General features: G+C 38.7%; 4 protein-coding genes across 7 annotated transcripts in view; 2 read left to right on the forward strand and 2 right to left on the reverse strand.

The window, feature by feature from the left end:
• LOC115237944 (microtubule-associated protein futsch-like) overlaps positions 1-2,256 on the forward strand; it is a 45,873-nt gene extending 43,617 nt beyond the window's left edge. The window contains 2 exon segments of the mRNA XM_029811351.1: positions 1-423; positions 1,071-2,256. The exon segment at positions 1-423 is cut by the window's left edge and continues 5 nt beyond it. Of these exon segments, the coding sequence (XP_029667211.1) occupies positions 1-423; positions 1,071-1,240 (593 nt within the window). The 3' untranslated portion in view covers positions 1,241-2,256.
• A 2,456-nt stretch (positions 2,257-4,712) lies between these two features.
• On the reverse strand, positions 4,713-18,316 carry LOC115237974 (myogenesis-regulating glycosidase). Of its 4 annotated transcripts, none has more exons than XM_029811411.1 (10): positions 17,738-18,316; positions 15,654-15,931; positions 14,851-15,321; positions 14,371-14,459; positions 12,215-12,411; positions 10,438-10,577; positions 9,135-9,353; positions 8,923-9,033; positions 7,384-8,379; positions 4,713-7,273 (listed from the first exon to the last, which is right to left on the reverse strand). In XM_029811411.1, exons 1-10 carry the CDS (start codon positions 17,780-17,782, stop codon positions 6,367-6,369), a joined length of 3,453 nt encoding a protein of 1,150 aa, XP_029667271.1. In that variant the 5' UTR covers positions 17,783-18,316; the 3' UTR covers positions 4,713-6,366. The 4 variants fall into 4 exon arrangements, with proteins under 4 accessions (XP_029667271.1, XP_029667270.1, XP_029667272.1 ...); XM_029811410.1 differs by having other exon boundaries at positions 14,371-14,462; XM_029811412.1 differs by lacking the exons at positions 12,215-12,411; positions 14,371-14,459; positions 14,851-15,321; positions 15,654-15,931; positions 17,738-18,316 and adding an exon at positions 11,256-12,185.
• On the forward strand, positions 12,427-14,357 carry LOC115237976 (nucleoside diphosphate kinase homolog 5-like). The gene is made up of 4 exons (XM_029811415.1): positions 12,427-13,173; positions 13,274-13,657; positions 13,773-14,105; positions 14,185-14,357. Exons 1-4 carry the CDS (start codon positions 12,925-12,927, stop codon positions 14,293-14,295), a joined length of 1,077 nt encoding a protein of 358 aa, XP_029667275.1. The 5' UTR covers positions 12,427-12,924; the 3' UTR covers positions 14,296-14,357.
• A 469-nt stretch (positions 18,317-18,785) lies between the features above and the next one.
• LOC115237975 (sorting nexin-27) overlaps positions 18,786-24,439 on the reverse strand; it is an 11,699-nt gene continuing 6,045 nt past the window's right edge. Inside the window, exons 2-7 of the mRNA XM_029811414.1 lie at positions 24,239-24,376; positions 23,702-23,926; positions 23,227-23,537; positions 22,879-23,117; positions 22,382-22,663; positions 18,786-22,295 (exon numbers count right to left, since the gene is read on the reverse strand). Coding sequence (XP_029667274.1) covers positions 22,227-22,295; positions 22,382-22,663; positions 22,879-23,117; positions 23,227-23,537; positions 23,702-23,926; positions 24,239-24,376 — 1,264 coding nt within the window. The 3' untranslated portion in view covers positions 18,786-22,226. The remainder of the gene's footprint in view (positions 22,296-22,381; positions 22,664-22,878; positions 23,118-23,226; positions 23,538-23,701; positions 23,927-24,238; positions 24,377-24,439) is intronic.

Consider the following 24,439-nt stretch of genomic DNA (forward strand, 5'->3'; position numbering starts at 1 on the left):
CGTGTTCAAGCGAGTCGACTTCCGATATCTTGAACTTTGACTTATTAAAAGATTGGGGGGAGCCTCTCAGATTACCTTCCCCTGCCCCGACGACTAACGAGGTCTCGAATAAAGGAACGCCTGGCACACCGAAGAAAGAGCGGAAGCAAGCGAAGAAGGTCCAGTCCGAGAATATTAAAAATAAGAAACGCTCGGAGAGTCCTGGTAAGAACGAGAAAAAGTTGAAGGATTCGAAGAATAAAATTCAACCGGTTTATATGGATCTGGCATATGTGCCGCATCACGGAAATTCGTACTACACTTCTTTGGAATTCTTTAAGCGAGTGCGAGCGAGATATTACGTTTTTAGCGGCACCGAGCCGAGCCGAGAGGTCTACGATGCTCTGCTGGAAGCTAAGAAGACTTGGGAAGACAAAGATCTCGGTAGGTTTAGTAAAAGTATATATCTTAAGAATATTACAAATCTTTATGACAAACTATTACAAAATTTAATAAAAAGTAATTTTTTTATAGTAAAAAAAAGTAATATATTTTTCTTGTTTTCATTTTCACTCTAAATTAAAAATTCTTCAAAATATAATATGCTCTACCACCACATCACAATTTTGAGATATTTGATTATTTAAATTATAAAAAAACTATTTTAATATACTTGGTGTCATGCTACATCAAGCAATTCGTGAAAACTTTTATTCAAGATTAAGTATATTGTCAGAACTTTCAATTCGCAAAAGAAATTTGTTATGAAGATTAAAAATAACGCTTGACTAAATTTATAGTGAAAATCTGATAAACTTTAATCTTCACAACGAATTTTTTCTTTTTAAAGTTTTAAAAATATATTTAATTTTGAACAATTATTAACCAATTCTATTTTAAACTTTAATCTAAATTTTCTTAAAATTCTGGCAATGTGTGTAATAAAATATTTTAAAGCTTGTAATCATATCGCGTATAAGAAAGCTATAGAAATTATTATTCTCTTTCTTGCTTTACTTTTGTCGAATTATGTTGTTTAATATCGTAATATATTAATTTTTGTAAATGTAAATTTTTTGCATTCTTTTCAGAGGTAACCATGATTCCAACTTACGACACCGATACTCTGGGTTACTGGGTTGCCGACAACGAGGAGGCACTCGCTGCGAATCACATAGACCTATCGCCGTCCGCATCCCGGTGCACCATCAATCTCCAGGATCACGAGACTAGTTGTAGCGCCTACAGGCTCGAGTTCTAGGGATTGGCAGCCTGCTCAGCCGTAATAGTCGAGTTCTGAGCGGCGTCCGGAACGCGTCATCATTCCGCTTTTTTGGACCCATTCCTACGAAAAAAAAAGATAGAAGAAAAGAGGTCGAGCGCGCGCGCGCGCGCGTAGACCGACCTACCGTCCCGTCAGGGCGAGCCTTGACGCCCTGACTCCTTCTTTCCCTTAGAAGACCCAAAGACACACGAGAAGGTATTTCGAATTTTCGAGATTCCCTCGCAGTCATAGCTCCGCGGCCTAGCAGGATCGTAGAAGACCCTATCGAATTCTATGTAGAGATTGTCTCGAAGAAGAAAGACCGATCTTCGAGTTCGCGCAGTTCTCAGGTCGAGACCTATTCTAATCTAAATTAACACACGTTCTTCGTATTCTTTCGCGAGGAGACGGTGCGGGCGACGAGACAAGAGATTGTAGGGATTTTTCTCTTTAGTACGGACACAAGGTATAAAAGATTAATTACTTACTTCTAAGAAGCCGATTATATCGAAATAGAGAGAATTTAATTAAGGATCGCGCTGTGTTGATAACAGCGGTGGATGTCCTTCTTTTTGGTCTAATGGATATTTGTATTTCTACACTTTGCACACCGTTCGCAGTCCATGTAGCGCGCTGATACCGCCTGCAATACCTTATCAATCACTGCTCAAGTCGAGGACGACCGCGGGAATGCTCGTTCTCGCAGAGATTCCGCCCCAAAAGCGAAGAGGGTTGTGACATTGCTCGATCGATCGATCGATCGCGAATCGATGTCAAAAGTCCGTAAATTCCGCGGCCTGGGACAATCTGTACGTTATAGTGCTTAAATTGTGACTTTAATTAGGATTGCCGATTCACAAGATCAGCGGGTCGAACGATTGCAATGTCACAATGCGAGATCTTCTCGCTCCCCACCCTCTCCTCGAGCAGCAGATTAAAGTAAAACTTTTAATATCTCTGACACAGCTGCCGCTTCAAGAGCACCGCGTAGTATTCAGTGTATCAGTTAAAAAGAAAAAAAATATGTGAAAAAAGGAAAAGGACACGAGAGAAGAAGAGTGTCATATTCACGCGGTGAGATATATCGTCAACTGGAAACGAAATGCGCGCTTGACGGATCCATCGACGATGGATATGCAAGGAGAGAACGATTCCATGTTATCCGCGAAACATTATCCTTCGTTGTTACATAATTAACGGCCCCCTTTCTCGTCGTAAATGTTTATTCGTGCGTAGATAAAAACGGCTAAATTCCATCGGAAAGTCTACTAGGATAGGGAATTATCTGTGTGTCGTGTTTCTATATCGTAGAGAATATATAGAGCGGTGGTCGCGCGAGCTTGATGACAGATTTTTGTCATCTTGGGATCCGCGTGGGCGACGTGGCCGGGTTAGGCGTCGAGGAGTCCGACGAGGATGTTTTCGAAAAAGTCCGAAAGAGCGTTTCGTTGTTGTGGAAGGAAGCGCAGGGCGATGATGATGCATTTCGAAACGTCTATTGTGATGGGCAAATGATTGTTTAGCGCGGGGAGATATTTGTTTCCTCGCGCGACGCGGACGAAATTTTAAAGAACAATGGTTGTGATTTTTGGTGGCATCAATCCTCGCGAAGGATGACGAGAGAGAGAAGGAATCTAGGAGGAATCTTGTCCGCGTAATCAAGTGAGAACTAATATCGAAACTATCGATAACAAAAGTGAAAGATATTTTCAATGAATCGAATCACTGTAGCATCGCACAAACAAGTTTCCTGCAAATGAGATCCGAGTAATCTCTGAATATTTCTGGAAGAAAGAAATGTCGGATGGAGGAGTGATCTGTCGAAAATAGTATTTTCCAAAGGAAGAAGGTTCGTGACAGAGAAAACTTGTTTGACAGGCAGTAAAAGAGAAATATTACTGGATACTTAAAGTATGATACAACGCTGAAGGCTGGGTTAGATTAAAGCTCCGTTACAATAAGAGACGAGGAAAATCATGTCATCGATTTTATCACGACGTATCATAAAGTAGTTGGCGCGCGAGTAGAGATTCAAAGTTAAAGAAAAATATTTAAATGACTGTTTCGCCCGATCACTATTTTCTGAGATATCGACGATATCGTTCAGGTATCAAAGATAACTCGACAATATCGTATCAGGTATCGAAAATAACTGATCGATTCCTTAAATAGATTCGTTTCCAGATAGATCTCGCGGTTCATCGCCGGCGATCTTGAAATCATCACGTGACATCACGTGAATTCACTCGGAAGAGTCCATTAACAAGGGGAGGGCCAGACGTGCCCATCTCAGATTCAAGCGGTAATTTTTCTATGAATAGTCCTTAATGAGAAAGAAATTGTGTTAAAGTTTTAGCGCGCGCTTTTCACGCATTCGTCCAAAAAAAATTATAAAAAATTTTCCAGCACGACTTAACCGCTTCGCGATATTTCTATAGATTAGTGCGTAAGTTTTTTACCGCCTGTGTAAGTTACACACTTGATACTTTTTGTTCCGACTTGCTTTTCACACGCATATATGTGCTCATCATTTGTCATTTGTCTGATTATTTATTGTTCATTCTCTTTGTTTATTGTATCGCGTTTACCAGACGCAGAAGAGCGTTTGAATGATGAAGATCAATTGCCGAGAAAATTTGCGAGAAGAGTCTGATTATGCCGTTTTTCTTTTTTCGGTTAAACTATGCGCGACCAAGATTTTATTTCGCTGACTAGCAAAGAGCAGCGAAGAGAGCGAAAAAATTTTATAATAGAAGAAACGTGTAAAAGAAAGAGAGAAAGGCATTGTGACATTGAAAAATATATATTATATATATAGATATCTATATATAATATATGAACGAAGTATTTAATAAATGGAGTATAAGAGAGTGTGAGAAAGAGAGATAGAGTGAAAGATATATGAGAGAGAAAGGGAGAGAGAGAGAGAGCGAGAGAGATGTGAAAAACGTGAGCCTCAACACCTGTGCGAACCCCCAAAATCGCGGTGCTCGACGGGTGCGAGAACGGTGATATATTTCTCCGACGAGAAGACGAACAATCAAGAATATCATTGTGAGAGAGAAATTATCGGGTCGTTAGACGGAGGAGAGCGGCAACCCATCGCCGCTCATTTTCTCTTCTTGATTCGCTCGCGTTTTTCTGATCACGAGTTTGTTCCATGTTGCCGGACGGCACGAATTAACAAAATCAAAAAAAAAAAAAAAAAAAAAAAAAAAAAAAAACTATTTGCACAAGCATACTTAATTCGTAATATGTGAATGTGTGTGTATTGTATGTATATATATCATTTGAAAATAATTCGCACAAAAAAAATACACACAGAAAAGAAACGTTTTTATAAAAATTGTAATCAATTGTAAGCAATCTTTATTTGAAAAAGTTATCGCCGCTCACTTGATTCGCTCGCGTTTTTCTGATCACGAGTTTGTTCCATGTTGCCGGACGGCACGAATTAACAAAATCAAAAAAAAAAAAAAAAAAAAGAAATCGCGCCTTTCCTCCGTTGTGGAAATTTTCTCGGATACTCGCGGGGCTCTAGTCAGAAATCTCGTTTCTCAAGCGTTAAAAAGAAAAACAAAAAAAAAACGGACGGTCATCTAGTCACATCCGAGCGAGAGTTTTGCTGTCGCGCGTTACGAGGGTAACGCGAGATCCGCGCGTAATTTGCCGAAGATCTTTGGAAAGGCATTCAGGGGACCCTCGGGAACGTGTGCCCGGGACGTTTCACAGATGCCTTCGGGACGTTTCCTCGACGCGCGTTTCGGCATCGCTCGAGTTCCCTCCACGATTGTATAATCGCGGTTCTCACCCGTCGCAGCGCATCGGCGCGTCGCGTTTTTTCGAATAACGAATTAAGAAAAAAAAAAAAAAGAACTTACTGTGGAGTGTTCATGGTGCTATGATTATTATTATTATTATTATTATTATTATTATAGAAATAACAATGTTATGCTATATGACAAAAAAAAAAAATAATAATATAATAAATATACACTATATACCTTAGAATCTCTTCGCCTGTGTGCCTCACGCGTCTTAATTTTTCTCCTCGTCGATCGACCGTAGATCAGCCGCCTGTTTCGAGATGTTTTGCACGAGGATCGAGACCGATGTAATCTTATTGCGGATCTTCGGATTTTCGGATGCCGCGGACACGCGAAAATAAATCTGTATTCACGTCTCTCCGCGCGACGTGAGATACATTTTTTTTCTTTCGCAGTTACGGCATCGGAAATCGAATTTATCGGAAATTACACCGATTTTCGAAATCCTGCTTCTGCATGCCCACGTGTTCTGTTTTACATGTCATGTAAGTTTGTAACGAGAAAATAAATAGCTCATGCGCCCTGCAAGACTGCATTCTCACCAACTCTGTATATTCACACATTCTTCTTCATTTCTATTCGTATTACTAAAATTTCTCTCAGTCTCACTAATAGACTATTTATCAAGGAATTGGTAAAAATGAAGCCATACAAATATTGTTAGATAAAATAAATATAATTACCAACATAAATTATAAATCTACATTAGATTGGTTCTAGATCTTTCAATGTGTATACAATTATGATATGCATCGTAATATAATATTGTTGATAATATCATATTTGTAGAATACAGTAATATTTTTTGAATACTTTTATTGTATAATTAAAAGTTTCTCTTGATTATATATATCGAACAACGCGCTTGAGACTATAACGCACGTGTAATGATTTCAGTCGTTAAGTATTTATCACTGTATAATTATCCTGCTGTACGAAAGTGCAGTAAGGAAGTGTGCTTTATAGTGTATGAGACGTTAGATATTTGATTATCTCATTTGTAATATTTGGGTACATTCATTGAATAGTGAATATTGCATCGGCACGTGCAAAGTTTTCATGACTTTAAAACGACATAAGAGATATTTATCACTGCACGATCATTAGCCTGCATTATGACAGTTCACCGAGCAACCAGTTCATATATTGCACGAATTAATAAAAAAAAATCATCGAACTCAAATCGTCAAACTCAACATCGCTCACGAAGCACGTTTGCGTGAAATACAATCGCTTTAATCGAGTGACCTCGTGGTTTCTGCGGCATCTGAATCATGCCGTATAATAATGCGTCCCTTAGAACCTCGTGTTATCCGGCATCTTGACGAAGTACGCTATCTTGTCTTCCGCCACCCTGTAATTATGAATCCATCTCGAGCCTTTCCTCAGACTCCCGTCAATACCGTCCCTCCAGACACCGGCCGGCAGATAAACTTCCCTCTGTCTGCTGCCGGAATAAAGCACCGGCGCGACGATCAACTCCTCGCCGACGGAGAACTCGTCGACCACTACGTGACAGGCCGGATCGGCCGGATCCAGCATCCAGAGCGGCCTGATGATGGGCAGACCGGTGTCCAGGGTCTCGTTCGCGTATTTTTTCAGCAACGGCGTCACCGTCTTCTGCCGCAAGGTGGTTAACCGCTTGGCGATTTCCAGAACCGACTCGTCCGAGTACTTGCTGGGCAGATGAGTGAAGCGGATCACGGGTAAGAAAGTGGACAGTTGCAGCCATCGGATGTAGAGCTCCTTGTCCGGCAGGTCCACCTCAAAGTCGTTGTCGGGATTGTTATCCGACATCGGAAGCGCCACGTCGCCGCCCACCGCACCCGGCATGATGAAGGGGTAGCCGATCATGCCGTAGCTGAGCACGGTGGGGATGACGGTCTTGATAGCCTTCCAGGATGACGGAAAGGGTGGCAAGGACACGAAGACGGGGGCTCGTGGCCTGGAAATGGCGCTGGACACGCCGATCACGGGAATGGTGCTCAGTATCGAGCGGGTGAAGATGGTCTTGTAATGATCGGGATTGGTAAGCGGTTCCTGGCATTTGTAATAGTGCGGCATGTCCTGAGCGGTACCCAGGTCGAGGTAAAACGAGTCAACATGATACTTCATGATCAAGCTCTCGAGCTTTGTTTGCAGCCAAGGTAAAGTCTTGTTATTCGTGATGTCAAGCACACCGGCGCTGTTACTTTGCTTGTATCTAAAATTAAATATTCTTAAAGATTCTTTATATCAATTTTGTAATCAAATAATAATACGCAAAAGTACAATATATTATGTATTATAAAAAATATGTAATTGAAAAATAACCTCGTCAACGCCGGAATCCGAGGATCGCTTCCTCTCTCCGAGATGAGTAATCTGTTAGCGACAGCATCCTTGAAGTTCACGGATTCCGTGGAGATAAACGGCTGGATGCTGAAGACTATTCGAAATCCTCTGCGATGGATGATATTAATAGTCTCCTCCATGGAGGGAAATCGCTCCTCGTCCAGGACAAAATCTCCCGGACTCGGCTGCCATTCCTCGCTAAGCAGAACGTGACCTTGACGAAGAAATCCCAGCGCGATCACGTCCTCCGTGTAATTATAAATAGCCGCCTCGTTGATAGGCGAAATCTGCCAGACTGGTTCGGACAACAGCGAATGAACGGCGTGCAGCTCATCGGGCTTCAAACCATCCCACAGAGACTTTTCCGCCATCAAAGAGTGTAAAGTCTTCATGTTGTCGGTGGCGCAAATGGTATAGTTGAGCTGGGGTAGAGGCGTCAGATGATTGATGTAAGCAAAAGCGTCATGTTTGGCTTGAAGGCAAAAGTCGTTGGTTCGATTGGCGTTAATGGAGACGTACAACGGCGTCTCGGCATCCACCAGAATCGTAGCGCCCTTCGAGTTAAGAAAATATCTTTTCAACACATTGCCGAAGGAATGTTTCCTCACGTCGCCCGTGATAAAAGGACTGAGCTCCAGGCGACCTCGTTCCAGGGGATACGCCATGTTCTGAATTTGACCGGCTCCGTACCAGTGGCCTCTCTTCGAGGACCAGTCGAAGCAGTCCTTGGGATTGTAGTAGGGACTCAGACTCTGCCAGGTTACGTGATAGCAGTGCATGTCCTCGTGCTTTGTGTGCGCGAGATAGAGCCGCGTCTGCTGCAGCCACTCGAGGCAGACCGAGTCCTGCCGTTGATGATGCGGAAGGCAGGGATACACTCCCGTGTCCGGTGGAATACCCTCGCCGAGCCGAGCGGCGATGATCTCCCCGCCGGAACTACTGTAGACTGTCATCATTCTTTCATTTTTATTAAACCTAAAAGAAAGATTAATCTGTATAAACGATCATTACGATTCGCAGAAAAATCTTCGTAATTTAAAAAAAAAAGATAAAGAGCAAAAAATTTATACATCGAAATATTGATAGATAATATGAATTGATAGATAATATGATAGATAATTAGAATAATGAAAAAAAAAAGTCGGTATACAGATAATTTTACTACCGTAATTCTTCTTCCATTCTAAGATAATGCAACCTTTAAAAAGTTAAACGTATAAGCATTAGGTCAACAATTGAATACGCATTTTGAGACTGACGCGAGATCGGCGTAATAAACGAGCCTTAATGTATTCCATTAGGTGCTTCCTGGCAGAGGCAAACGACCGAAAATTATTCCACAGTAGCCAAGCGATACAAAACGCCGTGGACTAACAATATATTACAATGATTCGATAATCGATAAATTGCTCGAAAGAGAATATCCGTATATATAATATAATATTATAAGTAATTTTATTATTAAAAAATACAAAATTTTTCATTTATTTACAATATTCTTTGATGTCATATATTTACCTGAATTTGTCAAAGTATGCTCGTTGTAAGACATGCTGGTTATAATAAATGTGTGCGAATCCCACGAGGAAAACGACGCACAGGAAGAGAAAGCCGACAAATGCTCTAAGCCTACGAGAAATTAAATATTTTTTTACAGATTATTATATATTATTAAAATAACCGTAAGTATAACATTTTTATCAAATTTTAATAATAATGTATTAAATTACCTGTAGTCGGCGTTCTGACGTCTTGCACTGTTTCGCAGTGCTTGCGGTAATGACAATTGCAATTTCTCCTTCAAGAGACTGCTAATGCTGTTTACGCTAGTTATCGTGGAATTCGCACTTTGCCCACCCGAAAGTTCCGTAGCGTCGTTTCCCATTTTTTCGTTCATCGACGGTTGCATGACTCTACTTTTCCTTCGCGGTGGAGCTTGCAATGGCACCCTAGAAGAAATTTTTTTTATCACTATCATATAATTAGATAAATAATCAAAAAGAATATTAATTTCAATTTCAAATTGTCTATCAAAAAATACATATAAACGTGTATACGTGTCGTATTGTACCTTTGCAATGATACGGCGCTACCGATATCATATCGGGGAATCATCCTGTTATGTTTCAAACACGGCTGACATTTAAATATTAAATTAAAAATTTTTTTTTTTTAGTTTTTAAGTTACTTTTTTTAGACAGAGATTCAAGCACAAACACACACTATCACATATTTAAAAAATGCGAACACTCGATATGAACGACTGGAGAATAGTAGACAATTTTAAACAATAGTGTACGTGGAAGAAAAAAAAATCAAGAGATGATTGTAATTACAATCGCGTACGGTGACTGTTGGCCGAAACGAGCATTTGCGGGAACCAAGTCTTATAACGCGATAACCCTGATGCGATATGAAAGAAGGTCGGAACCGACGACGATGGTGCTTATGATGACCGTGAACGCGGACAGATATAGGTACGCCGGTTTCATTCGCTCAGTCCGAGCGTAAATGCAAACGCAGTAAACAGTGTCTCGTGTATATATGCATATAATGGAGCATTGCAATGCAAATTGTGCATTTAGAGTGCACATTGTCAAGAGAAAATTATAGTCCGCGAGGTGTCCATCTCTTGCGAGCTGCACGGAATGTTTCACTAACATAAGTGACATCGATGCATTTATGGATTTATTAAGCGGTCGAGACAGATTAAGATGTGAGCGAAATCAATACGAAATGCCACGTTATTATTGTCCGTTGAATAAAGTTCCGACGTACGAGCTTGCGAAAAATTACATGGATTAAATGCGTCACACAAATCGTATCTACGACAAATTGATTGTGACTGAAACCAATTAATAGAGCCGATAAGATAATTAAGCTTTATCACGGAAATTAAAATTCTGATAATAAACAAATAAATAAATAAATAATCTGGCATTTTCCACGATTTATGAAACTTTCGCAAACCAGAATTTTAATTTTCTCTCTTCTTAAAACTTTAATCGATCGTTAAATCTCTACAACACTTACTTGGCCAACTCCTCGTCATTTGCTTCTTCCTCCGTGTCGGATCCCAAGGGGCTTCCATTCGGCGTCGAGCCGCTGTTGCTGAAAGTCACGCTGCTGCTGGTCTCGCTCTCCGCTCTCGCGAATTTCGAAACCCCGGTCCCCTGAAACATCAACAATCCAGGTGTGAACAAGCAAGCTCGACATCTGTGCAATGAAACAAACTCGTCGGTCGACGCCGTAAATCATCGTCGTCGATTACACAGCTAGATTTATTTTCGAGTGTCATCTATATCGATCGCTGACGTAACGATCGAGAGCATACGCGTCTCGATTTGCGCGTCTCGTGTTCACATTATTTTTTTATCGATATAGTATAGTATAATCTGCGAGGAAATATGCAACGCTGATAACTTGCTAATCTTTTTTTTTATTTTATATTTATATTTTTGTGGATTTATATCTATAATTCTATTTCTAAATAAGATAGACATAGAAACATTTTAAACAAAAATATGCGAAATATCTCCGTAATAACGTACGTGATCGATGAGCAATTAAGTGCAATGACCGTATCCAGAAATGTATTTCTTATCAGAAACGCTTATTGCCCATCATATATCAAACGACAAATTTAACAAGCTAATAATACTTCAGGCGATATTGCAGCCCCTCCGGAGTAAAATATCATTCGAATGTGTTAAACGTTTCTTGACCTTCGATCTAAAGTCATTAGCATTACGCTAATTTCGCTATGCAAATCCCTCAACATAAATGTACTGTTGCACATTCATATATTCGGTCTCAATTGTCATGATTAAATCTTAATAAGCGATGCTTACCATCACGTTAATTATCGGTATTCTCTTCATTACATTTTTTATCAAATAGATATATTCAATTTAATATTATTAAAAATCTTTTTTTTGTTTCACTGTCTTTTCACGTCTACATTTATTCACACTTTACGTATATTTAAGGTGAAAAATATATAATTTCGAGGAAAAAGTTTGTTTGACGAGAACGGATATAAAATGAAATCGCACAATATACATCACGCAATGGATGCAACGGCACCGTTCGTATCAAGCGGGCAGCAGGAACTACTCATTTCCCTAATGAAAACATGAAGTGGAATGCATGCACGGATAGTTCGCAAACATTACGTAACGCAGCATTGACGAGGAATCTTGTTCTTCCGAAACGGATATATGTGTGTGAACGTAAATGCCATAATATGTAGATAATGATTAATGAGATGAAATGATATCGTGTTTGAACTCGTCTTTAGTTTACAGAGAATGACGTTCATACATAAGAGAATAATATTTTATATTTTTATAGAAATTAATATTTCACATTTTAATAATAATTCTTGTATTATAAAATATACGATCTCTTTCTTAAACTTTGCTAGAATTCTCGAAATATTTCTCAGTCAAAGACTTTGTTCTGTAAAGAGCTTTTAACGCACCTCCTGAATGATGTCCAGTCTGTGTCCGTCAGTGTCAACCAGAGCTCTCTCCAAAGAGTATATCTGTGATCCTTCGCGTTATCACTCATCGATAACAACGATTGCTTGTTCGCCACTTTCGCGAATATTTTCTTTATACAACCGCGCACTTTTTTTCTCAAGACTTATGATAATAATTATCAATCACGCTGTTAATCGAGAACTTTCGGAAAATAATCTGATAATAAATCGATTATTATTTTTGATATAAACAGATTTTAGCCTAATAATGAGATCTTATTACGAATATAATCACGTTCAAAATTAAAATATATAAGTTTTACTTACGTTTTGTCTGTCTATTCGAAGATCGTCCATCTCGTCGAGATTGCTGGGCATCGAGATGCTAGTCTTCCTTATATTCGTAGCGCGTAGCACTGTCACTTGCGGCAATCCTTTCACCGTGTTTGTCTCGTCGACCACTTCTTGATTATTCTCTCGTTTGACTTCGTTAACAAACGCATTCGCATCGTCGTTCGATTTGTCTGAAAGCCAACCGTAAAGAATGGATCGAGTGAAAATTTACAAATATTTAAAAAATGCGTCTAGTATTATTTGATGACGATTATATAGATATTAAAATAACATTAGCGTGAATGCAAATCAATAATGGTATAATTTCTAGAAAATTAATTTGCACACTCCAATGTTATCGCTAAATAAATATTTGCGTCTGTATTAGTGTCAGAAACAAATGCACCTACCCAAGTATCGTCATCCTAACTTATCGTAGTATAAACTTTCGTAGGAAAACATCGCGGCGGTGCAATTGAAGATCAAAAAGTTCATATCAGAAGATAATAATTAAAAACTTGGCACTTTTACCACATGACGGTACATGACAGAACAAATAAATATCAAGAATATAACCTGCTTTTATAATCTCTGCAAACGTATGATATAAATAAATCAGTAAATTAAATTCATTTCTTCAATATCTTCTTAAATAAAGAGAGAAAGAGAGACGCAAAAATAATCTTGAAAAGTGCGAAATAAAAATGTGTGATTGTCCACAACGCTTGGCAGATGATAAAATCGTTGGGAAAATTGACCCGGAAACCGTAACCCTTTTCTCGAAATGTTTCACATCTTATCGTCCCGGAAAGGATATCCTCGAACATAAAATTCCCTCCAATTCGAATTGCACGTCGATCGATTCCGTGCAATCTAATAGCAGTGATACGACAAGCGACTCTGCGAAAAAATCGTTGTCGAGCCTGGAATCCTCTAGCGAATCCAGCAGATCGGTACAATATCGACAAAGAAATATCTTCCATAAATTAAATGTAACGACTGTAAAGATTAATTTTGTCCCGCAAACAAATAATTATCTTGATAACCGTGCAGTATATATTTATTCCAACGGAATGCGATTATTCCGGCGAAGAAGAGGGTTTCAAATCACCAGCGGTTTGCTTCGAAAACGATAAAATTAAAAAGACTGTCGAGAAGGAGCCGGAAGTCGAATACACCTTAGCCATAATAAAGCCGGAGGCGGTGGTCTACAGAAAGGAGATCCAGCATCGAATATACACGGAAGGTTTCGAGATTTGTCAAACACGTTGGCTTCAGCTTACACCCGAACAGGTTTCAGAATTCTATAACGATCACTTCGGCGAACTGAGTTTTCCTCATCTGGTGGCATATATGTCCTCGGGACCTATTATAGTGTTTGTGTTGGCAAAGCAGAACGCCGTGGAAGAATGGAAGAAGATCATGGGACCAGCCACGGTATTGTACAGAATATATAGAAAAAATCGAATAAAATGTTTTAACTTTAGCGATGGATTTCTCGTCATCAACTTTGTTCAAATTTTGTTCAAAATTTATTCAAATATTGTTTCAGGTAATGGAAGCGCGTCTATATTTTCCCGACAGCATCAGGGCGAGATACGGTCGCAGAGGGGATGGTTTTAAGAACGCTGTACACGGTAGCAGCAGTCGCGAACAAGCCGAGAAGGAGATCCACTTTTTCTTTCCTAAATGTAAGAATTATTTTTCCATTTTGTTGTCTTTTAATGTCTTTAATTTTTCAAATACTTTTAATAGCATCGTTTTGATACTGAATTGGAATTTTTCTTTTCTTTTAGTCATAATCGAGCCGTTATTAAGGGACGAGATGGTTGAAGATTATTTATGGGAGAATATTAACCCGATTCTCGTCGAAGGTCTAACTTTGGTAAAGTAATCTCTCCAGATAAATATTAAATTTGATAAATTATTTGAATAATTAATTCTATACGAATTTTGTTTTACAGTGCTGCAAACATAGACCGGCCGATCCTGTATTGTGGTTGGCGCACTGGCTGATCCTGAACAACCCTAATAAACCTAAACTACCGGAAGATCTCGCTTTAATTCCGACATAACGTTATTTAAAATTCATCTCGTGTGTTATCCATTTAATTCTACACTTTAATACGATAAGAAAATTGCCACCTCACCCACTGAATCTGTTTCCTTTGAAGCTTCTTGTCGACGACATGATGGCATCCTTTTTAATCTCCTCTCCTTCGCGGTTTGCGGATTGTACCTCCAAATATAAAATAGAAAATTGCAAAATGCTGTCGAATATAAAACTCTATTGACCCCTATTTTATTCATATAAAAATTTAAAAAGAATGCTAGAGAAACTCATAAAAATTTTCGACTGCATTCTCCTTAACATTTCATTCATTAGATATTTATTTATTTATTTAGCATACGGGAAAGTTTATTGCATCGAAAATAAAAGAAAGAAAGACTAGTATTAGAACGCAAAAACACAAAAAGAGAATACAAATTCAAAAAAAAATAAAAATAACTTAAATTAAATATACACATAAAAATTAACTTTGCAATAAGACGTGATATTTGACGTAAAATTAATTTTTTTATTTCGAAGAAGATGCTATTCTAGCGTATTTTATTTCCATTATAATTACCTGGATACCACCAAGTGCTGAACGATATCGACAGTCGTTGACTTCTTCTCAATTAGTCCAGAATCGTCACGATAGCTGTTCGCATTTCTCTTGTCGGTTTTTGTATCGTCCGTTCTCCGCGAATCTTTCTGTCTTTCCGCGATCGTCCGTTGCTCGGGTTTCAAATAATTATCGTTCGCGTTCCAATTTTTCGTCAACACTCGCGACGCATCATCGATACCTTGCCCGTTCGCGACACATCGCACTCCATTCCGCCACGGCTCCGCTGTTCTATCGATCTCAAAACGCACTCGTACCGCCGCTGTACCGTTCACATCGTCGAAACCGTTGCGACTAATTTCCTGCGAGCCGTTGATTAATCCATTGTCGACCTCGCTCGCCTTGTCGTCGTCGGTTTTTTGCTTACTATCTCGTAATGTTTCTCTGGACGGAATCGAAGACGGAGAGTCGTCAGTCGCATTGATGGGTGATCTTTGAAATGTAACGAGAAACATTAAAATTATTGAGTAATCTATGTGTGAAATTACGAAGACGACGATTTCATGTTAGTTAATTATTTAATATACTACATTTATATCGCGTGTTTTTGACGATCTTAGAAAGAGAGAGCGCATTAAATATTATAAACAATTTAAAGTACAATAAAAATTACTGTGTTCACCAAATAAATTAATTATCGAGTATATCGAAGCGCTTCTTTTCGATCGAGTGGAATTACGAAATCTCATTAACTAAATATAGCTTCGAGTTTATCCAGATGCCAATTCATTATCACGTTAATGAGTCGGAAAGATCAAGGATACCTTCGCGGCGAATACCGAGAATTCAGCCAGATCGGATCGATCAGCGCCGATTCTTCGGACTTGGCGGGATTGACGTGACTCGAGCCGCTACCAGGCTTGTACCAGGGCGATGGTGTCTTGATGACAGATTTGCTTAAGGTCGACCATACTAGACTGATATCCTCATCTTGTTCAGAGGGTAGAATGGACAGGGAGACGCCCCGTCGTTCGGCCAATCCGACCGGATTGACACTGGCCACCTTCACATCCCAAGGATCGACGATGGACAGTAGCACTTTCTGCGTCGTAGAACAGAGATAGGATGATGATCAGAGAGGACTGATGAGTAGCGCGGGAGTAGAGCGGAACGCGAGTGAATGACGATCGTTGAAACCGTATGTGGGAGTGGACTCGTTAAGTCTCGTTAAAGTTATCCGCGGTGAACGCGTTCTCTCTATTTTTCTGCCTCTCTCTCTCTCTCTCTCTCTCTCTCTCTCTCTCTTCGTTTGTCTAATTCTGATCGAGATGAGACAGTCTCTCAACTATAAAACGTATTCGTGAAGCAGCATTAAGAAACTAGAAAATTTTTCTGAGCAATTTTTGTAATAAAAGAGTCCAATTTCCTAATGAGATTATAATAGCGAATCAGTCTTTTACGACTGAACATGTGAATCATTTATAGGGAACATAATTTTACTCTTCAACAAGTACCTTAACGCTTTTAGTCATCGGCTTTTAGTCATCGTTTACATCGAATAGACAAGATGGATCACGTGGAACGGTTTGACAATTCCATTTGTCTCCATTGCATAATGCGGCATAATCCATAACTTAGCAATTGTTTATGTGATGCTTATGTCACGAAGAGTGACAAGAACTGGTTACAGAATATGAAATATGATCCATCATGCGTTACGGAACAGAATAGTTTTTGCATCGGTTTTTTGAATTTTCGCTCTTTTGAATTTTCGCGATTCGTTTTGCGTTCATGTTATTGAAAGCTATCGTTTTCCTCGGAATAAATATTTAAATCAGGGATTTTAAAATCAATTCAATTTCAATTGCAAACGTAAAATAATAGCGCGTTTCTTGATGCATTTTCCTCGACGATTGAAATTTTTTAACGGGAAGCGTTCGGGGAATTGTAAGATCTTGTAACGATTCAGGTAATATAAATGCTCGAAGATAATAACGTGATATTAGATTTTCACAGACAATAAACATATAATCAAGTACGTTGGACTACGTATTAAATAGTTTTTATTTCTCACTTTGTGTAATAAGAAAATAATACATCTCCACTTTGGCATTTTCTGTGCTAAAGGAAAAGATATTTTCGAATAAAACAAATAAGATTCCATTTAAACCAGGAATATTAAGAATAAAAGACGATAAAAATAATTTTTATAACTACAATTTTTCTTTATAATAAAATAATATCTTTTTTTAAAAATAGATACAAAGCAGAGATAGATAATTAATTTGTTTATACATATTTAAAGAATTACAATTAGAGAGAGACAGATATTATGTTGCCTTGTATAACTGAGAACGTTTTAAACTATAATAATTGGATGGTTTCTATCTAAAGTTAAAAAAAGACTGTAACATAAATATTTTTTGACATTGATTGCCGATCTTTCTTTAGCCATTATCTTGACACACGTTATCGATAAGACGGATGCGTTTTCTAAATCAGAAAAGATTTTAATCTTTTGTAAGCATCCCGCCTTCACTAAAATAACACAACATATGCAAATATTAGAAATTACAACATTTGTTTTTATGTATATTATATAGTTCTGCATAATGAACAAATTTTTACGGATATTGCTAACCATTTTTTCAGAATGTGATCTATCACAAAAAGATCGTGAAAGTTATAACAGTAAGCATTTCTGACAATTCATTGAGATATGCCAGATATTATGAAAAATTATCACTAATTATAAAAATATAATTATATAGATATATTATTTAAATAAGATAAAATTTTTAAAATTCTCGAGTTTTATGTAATCTGTCATTAGAATTTTGTTCTTTCGAGCATTAATTTAATTAAACGAAATCCGAATCTTCACAGACAATCGGATTTGAACGGCTACCTTTTCACCACCCATCCTTTTCCTCTTTCTCTTAATACGATCCATCTCTTCTTCAGGATTTAAGGAATTCAAGCCCCGCGGCGATTAAATTAAATACGCGATACACTGATAATAATTTCCACGGATTGTTCCACCTTCTGGGACAGGTGGTTTTGAACTGATCTGCCGTTCCGTATATCGGCAGCCACTTAGCGATATCTTCTTAGACCTTCTTGCATGTGTATCGGTATCACGTCATATATAGGAGGCCGCGAGCATGTATACACTCGTTTGCAAAGATCCACATCATGTATTGTAAAAGTGTGCCCACCTTGTACACTCACACGAGCGCGATAACCTGCGGTAATCTGTGACATACGGCCGCAAGTACACACGACCCATCTTTGCTTTATTTGTGTTTACATAGTTTACGATGGAGGGAAGAGGAGGGGGGACTTTATACTTTTATTCGCGCGCGTGAGATAATAATGCAATATCGTTACTTACGAATGAAATGCGTCACCCGTTTATCCTTTGTGAATTTCAATCCTCTTGCGAGGCATTCGCGAACCGACAACAAAACTCTTTGTCGCCTTCGATCAATTATTTTTTTATCCATTTTCGCATTCGAGAATATACGGCAAATTAATGAGATACGGTCGGTTTTATTCAAGGATCTTTTTTTTCTATTCTGCGATAAAAATTTTCAAGATTTTTACTTAGATTTTCCAACTGAAGAGAGTATACAAAATGATGGGGAAAGCAACGGCTTCTTATTCTGCACAGAAAATCTCGGTATTATCTATTTGTATGAGTGTGTTACGTCACTGAATTCATTTTAGATTATTACAGTACGTTATGGAAAAGATTTTAGATTACCGCGTTACGTAATAACAATTGTATTGTTACAAATATATCGGCCGCAAATTCTCTTATATACATATACATTTGTTGCTAGAATTACGGATTGTCTATCACGCGATTTTATCAACAAAGTGATGCATAATTTTAATAATAAGAAGGATGTAATCGATTAAAAAGGTCAATAACAAGAATTTCATTTTCTCCGTTTTTTTTTTTTTTTTTTTTTTATTTTCCGTTTCTCAATAAGATGGCTCATAAAGAAATCGAATAATATCTCTCGCTAATTCGAAATACTATTGTAGTTTTACAGCAAAATTACGCGAACTGATGTTATACGATAAATTGGAGCATTTGTTATTACGTACTACGATTATACAGAATATTTTAATTATAACGCCTAAAGTGTGTGTATTAACCGTAATGATATGGTCTTGTAATAACAATAAATTATACTATCTAATTTTTTTTCGTCATTCTGCGTTCAACGAACTGGCTAGCTCGTTAATTAACGAAGCAATTAATTAAACAAATTAAACACTATAAATAAGCTGCCTCAATTTAAATTTACTGATTTCCCTGTAAGAAACGCATTTCGACAAAATGCAACAGACGCGAAATAAAAAGAAATTTCCATTAAGCATCTTTTTAAAAGAAAAGAAAATCTTTAACATATAGACGCGCTAAAATCGTGCCATAAAAAAAAATGGTGGAATTAAGATAAATACTGTAAGGGATAAAGATTACAGTTTTACAAAACTGCGAAATCATTATCATTAATCCGACTATTATCAGATCTTTCGCGTCAGAGTTGAATCTACTTGGACGTATCCTCTGCGATTTTATTCTGCACGATTTTTCAAAAAATATTTACTACCAATCAACTATATATATACGCGATCATCATTTTTCTCCTCATAATTATTATTGCCATTCTCCAGACGGATGGCTATTCTCGACGCCACAGGCTTCTTTTTTCGCCCCGTCAATTCGGAAATTAATTATCACTTCACCGATCAATGTAAGCATGCACCGCGAAAGGTCTCATGTGTATCTCGAATCTTTCACTGGTAATATAATAACCACAATGAGATCCTCGGGTTTCTCAGACTTCAATAATATATCACGACCAAAATGATAGATCAGATAAATTCCGATATAGATCTTAAGAGATCATCCGAAGGTTCATTCGGTTCATTTATTACCAATAATATTTCACACGCACGTTGCTAACTAACACTCGCACATCATCTTACATAGTTCTTTAACAGACAGACTCTCCCTCTCTCTCTCTCTCTCTCTTGACGAATTAATGGAAACCATTATTGTAATTGTCTCGCTCGCTCGATTGAGTGAATACGCGATTGATGGATCTTGTATTCACTGGGATATTCGCGTCTTCGATTATAATTACGTTCTATATTATGTTCTATATTTCTATCATACCATTAACAGTATCATAACTATGCTGCCCTCGCGCGCGAGCGCATATATTTATATATATATAATTTTTTCATCATACACACATCTCTCGTCATTCGAATCTTTTTACACGCATTTCCCATTCGTTGCATACTCGCCGTGAATAAAGTTTAAAAACATTAACGATAATAATATATCTACATATCTTTCTATATTTATATATCATTTGCTGAGACTGCTTGCACTCAAGTAAGCGAACAAGTGGATTTTTAAGCATTGCGAGAAGACATAGTATGTATGTAGGAACGAAACTTTGTGCATTGAGACAATCAAATGTCACAGTGTGAGTATAATGTATATATATGTATGTGTATATGTATGCAAGAGTACTCGCTCCAAATGTTCGCTTTCTATCGTGAATCCGCGTCGAATGGATTATGGCAGGTGATCTTGCAAAATCATCATCGCACGCAGAGCAGTGTAAATGTCGCTAAGCATTATCCTCATACGATTCTTGCTATTATTATCAGTGTATCTCTCTTAACATTATTAGTGAGTATTATTTTTCCTTCGAATAGTAATGGAGGAAACAGTCGTGCCATACGACCCTGTTATACATTGCTGTCCCGAGTCTTTATATCATTTTCCTCCTCCTCTAGTTACCGCATAAACACGCGATATATATGTCCAGATGACGTGCATCACTAACGTCGCATTTTCTATCGTACAGTATCTTTTGTAAATTTGATGACGGGAGGAAAGGGGGGAGTAGCCCGATAAAGTTTCACCGAGAACGCCGATCGAGAGAGAAAAACAGCCCTCGGTTCTTATTACAATCCTCCGCACACTCATGATTTGCACGCACGCAGTTTTACGTAATAATCGAGTCGCGGGATAAGAGACTCAGTTATTAATATCTCGTCAATATAATGCGTTCATTAATTTTATTGAAACAACCGAGTTTCTTCTCAAAAAAGTATATTTTTAACATTGATATTTACAATTTCTCTTCTCTATCTTTCATTAACGCTAATACCCTATACATATTAATGGAATTAATAAAATGTGTAGAGGACCAATTGATCGATTTATTACACATAGATTGCGTGTGCATTAAGAAAATCCTTGTTACACAGGATAATTTAAAGAAAAGATTAGAGAGAGAGAATCTCTTAATTTCATGCGTATAACGCTATTGTCGATGAGCCTATAATGTGATATGTATCTATTTCTTCTTTCAAAAACTTTCAAAATTCATCCTCTTAATCCTCAAACCGCAAAAAAAAAAAGACTTTTTAAAACCACCTTTACAAATATACTCGATTTAAACTATCCTGCGTAACGAATTGACAAAAACTCGTACGTACGAAATTATGAAATATTGCACATTAGAAAATGCACATTTCGAACACCCTCACACGCAGATCCAAAACGGAAGGAAAGTTTCAGGTTTCTATTAGGCGAGCAAGGTGGAACGTTTATGTATATATGTATAATTCGATCGATTCTCTCATCGATAATCGAGAATTGCGCGCTATATGTGTAACAACTTATAGGCCAAAAGGATAGGTGGTTTTATTTCTTTTTCTAGGCGGGCGACCGTATCTCCCCGTGATATAATAGTCTACGTAGCTGTACACTAACGTACTTTTTATTCTCTTGTGTGTGTGTGTGTGTGTGTCCTCGCGTACGCAATTTCGTTCTTCGTAAAAGAAAGAAGAAACGGCACGTATCTCGTCGCGACGAAACAAAAGAGCTCGAACTGTATTTATAAAAATCAAATTTATAATTATCCCACGTCGTCGAGAGAAAGCTACACCAGATCACGGACGAGCATGGCGTAAATTTATTCTCATCGCATTCTATTCTCAAATAGAATATAATTCCTATCTGCGAATGTCTCGGTATAACGAATGTTCGTAATTTCATTCCGGTATCAGTTTCACCGGGATGAGTATTTACATTTACACGCGTGAGTTTTTCCGGTGATAACGTAAGGAAGCAAATGCTCTCTCCTGGTGCAGAACTACCCCCGGTAGTGTTCCGAACATAACAGTGAAGCTAACAGATGGAAAAATCTGATATGCTAAAAGTACACGCACTAACGCCGACTCGGTCTACAAGATCGCTAAATTTCCTAAGTGAAAAATTTCGGAGAGAGGCGAATGCTGGGAAAAACACCGTCAATCAATTACGCACCGGTTGCCTCTTAGCGTCGAGCATTACGTCATTCCCCTGGGTCATCCCATTTCGCCTCCTCGGCTATTCGATCGAAGCAATCCGAGAGGAACGTATACTGCAAACATAAAAATATGGATAATACGTGAAATATTTCGCAAATATTTCGCGGATATCGTTAAGAAAGAAACGCTCGTGACTCACGTAAGGTGTGAAGACCTTGAGCCAGCGCGGAGGACGATTGTCCTGACGCGTATACTGGAAGCAGAACGCCATCCCATCCTCGTCCACCTCCCATCGGGCGATGGTGCTCCATTGAAATTCCACCACCTGCGACTCCAGAGTACCATCCTCCTTTGCGGCGTGCAGCTTGAAAGCGGCCGTTCCTACCGCCGGTATCACGTGGCCTTCCTTCCTTGAGTCACACGCGCAATGCGGGAAGACGATGTCCCCATAACCGCTGAGTTCTCTTGCCAATTTTAAATACTATGACATACAAATTCACGTGAAAAATTGAAAATTGACATATAAACTCATGTGAAAAATTGAAAATTGAATTTATTTGCGTTTCTAAAGCTTAGCTCGTGAGAAAATCCTTATTTTAAACTGCCAATTACTCAGAAATCATTGGCGTCTGAATAATTTCATGAAGGGTAGTCGAGACATCTTGTATAAAAAATTTCTTCCGCCACTGAACAGACCTCGTGTTTTCTGGACGCATCCTGTAGAGCCTTCAATTGATACAATCGTTCGCCCGCGGTGATGTGACCCCTGTTCACCTCGTCGATTGTCTGCCAGAATATCCAAGTCAACGCATGCTCGCTCAGAGCCCTATTTACATTGAAAAGCCACCTCCTTATCGCTAGACACGTCGCGCTGGCGGTCGAGTAATTCTGAATGTATAAAGTATGCGGATGTTCGTGAGGTTGCAGCTTCCGTTCTGAAGCATAATAAAATCACAATGAGACTTTTTCGATTTTTTTCATTCAGAGACCGCGATTACATGTTTGAAAACGTGCAATTGTCTCGAGCAATTATCCTTAACCTACCAAAATTATACTCGACAATCTCGAACAGGTAAAAGTACTTGGCCGTCTCGGCGTCTAAGCCGACCCGGGAGCAAACCGCATCGTAGACATCCTTCACCGACGCCGCTTTCGGGACCGTCACGGTGACGACTTCGCGATCCGGCAATAGAACCTTGAGATCGACCGCCGGTCCCTGATCCCCGTCCTCCTCTAATCGATCGGTCAGAAACTCCTGCATCGCATCGCTCTCGGCTATCACTCGCACCGCGCACACCTTCTCCAAATACTGTTCAAGACCGCGCCTCCTCGCATCGAGCTGTTGCTCGCTCAATCTGCAAAATGCGAACGAACAAATCCTTGATGATTCATGATCCTATGAGAAGAACGTTTCGTCAATTGAATAATTTCACGGAGAGGCTCGAATCATCATCGGCATCTAAACGCGTTTGCACGTGTGTCCGCGTGTTATACTACTGTATAATCCGAGAATATTTACTGGAACGGCCATTTTCCTGGTAGCTTCGGGAAATTGAAACCTATGAACTCCTTCTTCAGCGCCATGTGCAACGCCGCGAATTCCCGATATCGACGCGAGCACAAGTGCCTGCCGGCCATATGGACATTGAAGACTACGTAACGCTCGTGTTTTCTCTCACGAACGTGATAATCGGGCACACTGATGGGCAGGGATCGCTTCTCGCTGTAATCCACCGACGCATAGCTGAAGAAGAGATGTTAAGATGCGTTTAATATTTCATAGATATTCATATTTTTATTATTAATATATATTTTATATTAGTATATATTAATATTTAATAATAAAATGTGTGCATCTTAAACATAATTTAGATAAATAGATTATTAGAATCAAGGTTATTATAACACTTTGAGAATCTTATCGGTGAGATCATAATCACTCGATTATGATTAATCGAAAGAAATACATGTGATAATTTAATACGAACTCTTCAATTGTAATATAGACTAAATGCAAAATCCGGCATGTAAAATCCGAATATCGTATCACACACACCTCAAATCCTCGCAGGGCTCCAGTCTCTCCGCTTCCTGCGGCGTCACGGAGATAACGGTCAACGTGAGAACATCGCCGCCCGATTTGATAAGATCCACCACCTGCTTGTGAGTGGCGCCTTCGACGTTGACATTATTCCTGCAAGCAGAAACGACACAATTTTTGCGTTATCATAGTTATCGCCCCCCCCCCCCCCCCCCC

The sequence above is a fragment of the Formica exsecta genome, unplaced genomic scaffold (genome assembly GCF_003651465.1).
Source record: "Formica exsecta isolate Colony F162 unplaced genomic scaffold, ASM365146v1 scaffold314, whole genome shotgun sequence".
In the NCBI taxonomy this organism is placed as follows: Eukaryota; Metazoa; Arthropoda; class Insecta; order Hymenoptera; family Formicidae; genus Formica; species Formica exsecta.

Coding starts and splice junctions, on each gene's coding strand:
- LOC115237974 (XM_029811410.1), bottom strand. CDS start 17,782: ATGGATCGTATTAAGAGAAAGAGGAAAAGGATGGGTGGTGAAAAG. Junction 14,463..14,850: donor CAGCACTTGGTGGTATCCAG/GTAATTATAATG, acceptor ATTTTATATTTG/GAGGTACAATCCGCAAACCG. Junction 9,354..10,437: donor AATGACGAGGAGTTGGCCAA/GTAAGTGTTGTA, acceptor AATTTCTTCTAG/GGTGCCATTGCAAGCTCCAC.
- LOC115237976 (XM_029811415.1), top strand. CDS start 12,925: ATGTGTGATTGTCCACAACGCTTGGCAGATGATAAAATCGTTGGGAAA. Junction 13,174..13,273: donor CTAGCGAATCCAGCAGATCG/GTACAATATCGA, acceptor ATAACCGTGCAG/TATATATTTATTCCAACGGA. Junction 13,658..13,772: donor AGATCATGGGACCAGCCACG/GTATTGTACAGA, acceptor ATATTGTTTCAG/GTAATGGAAGCGCGTCTATA.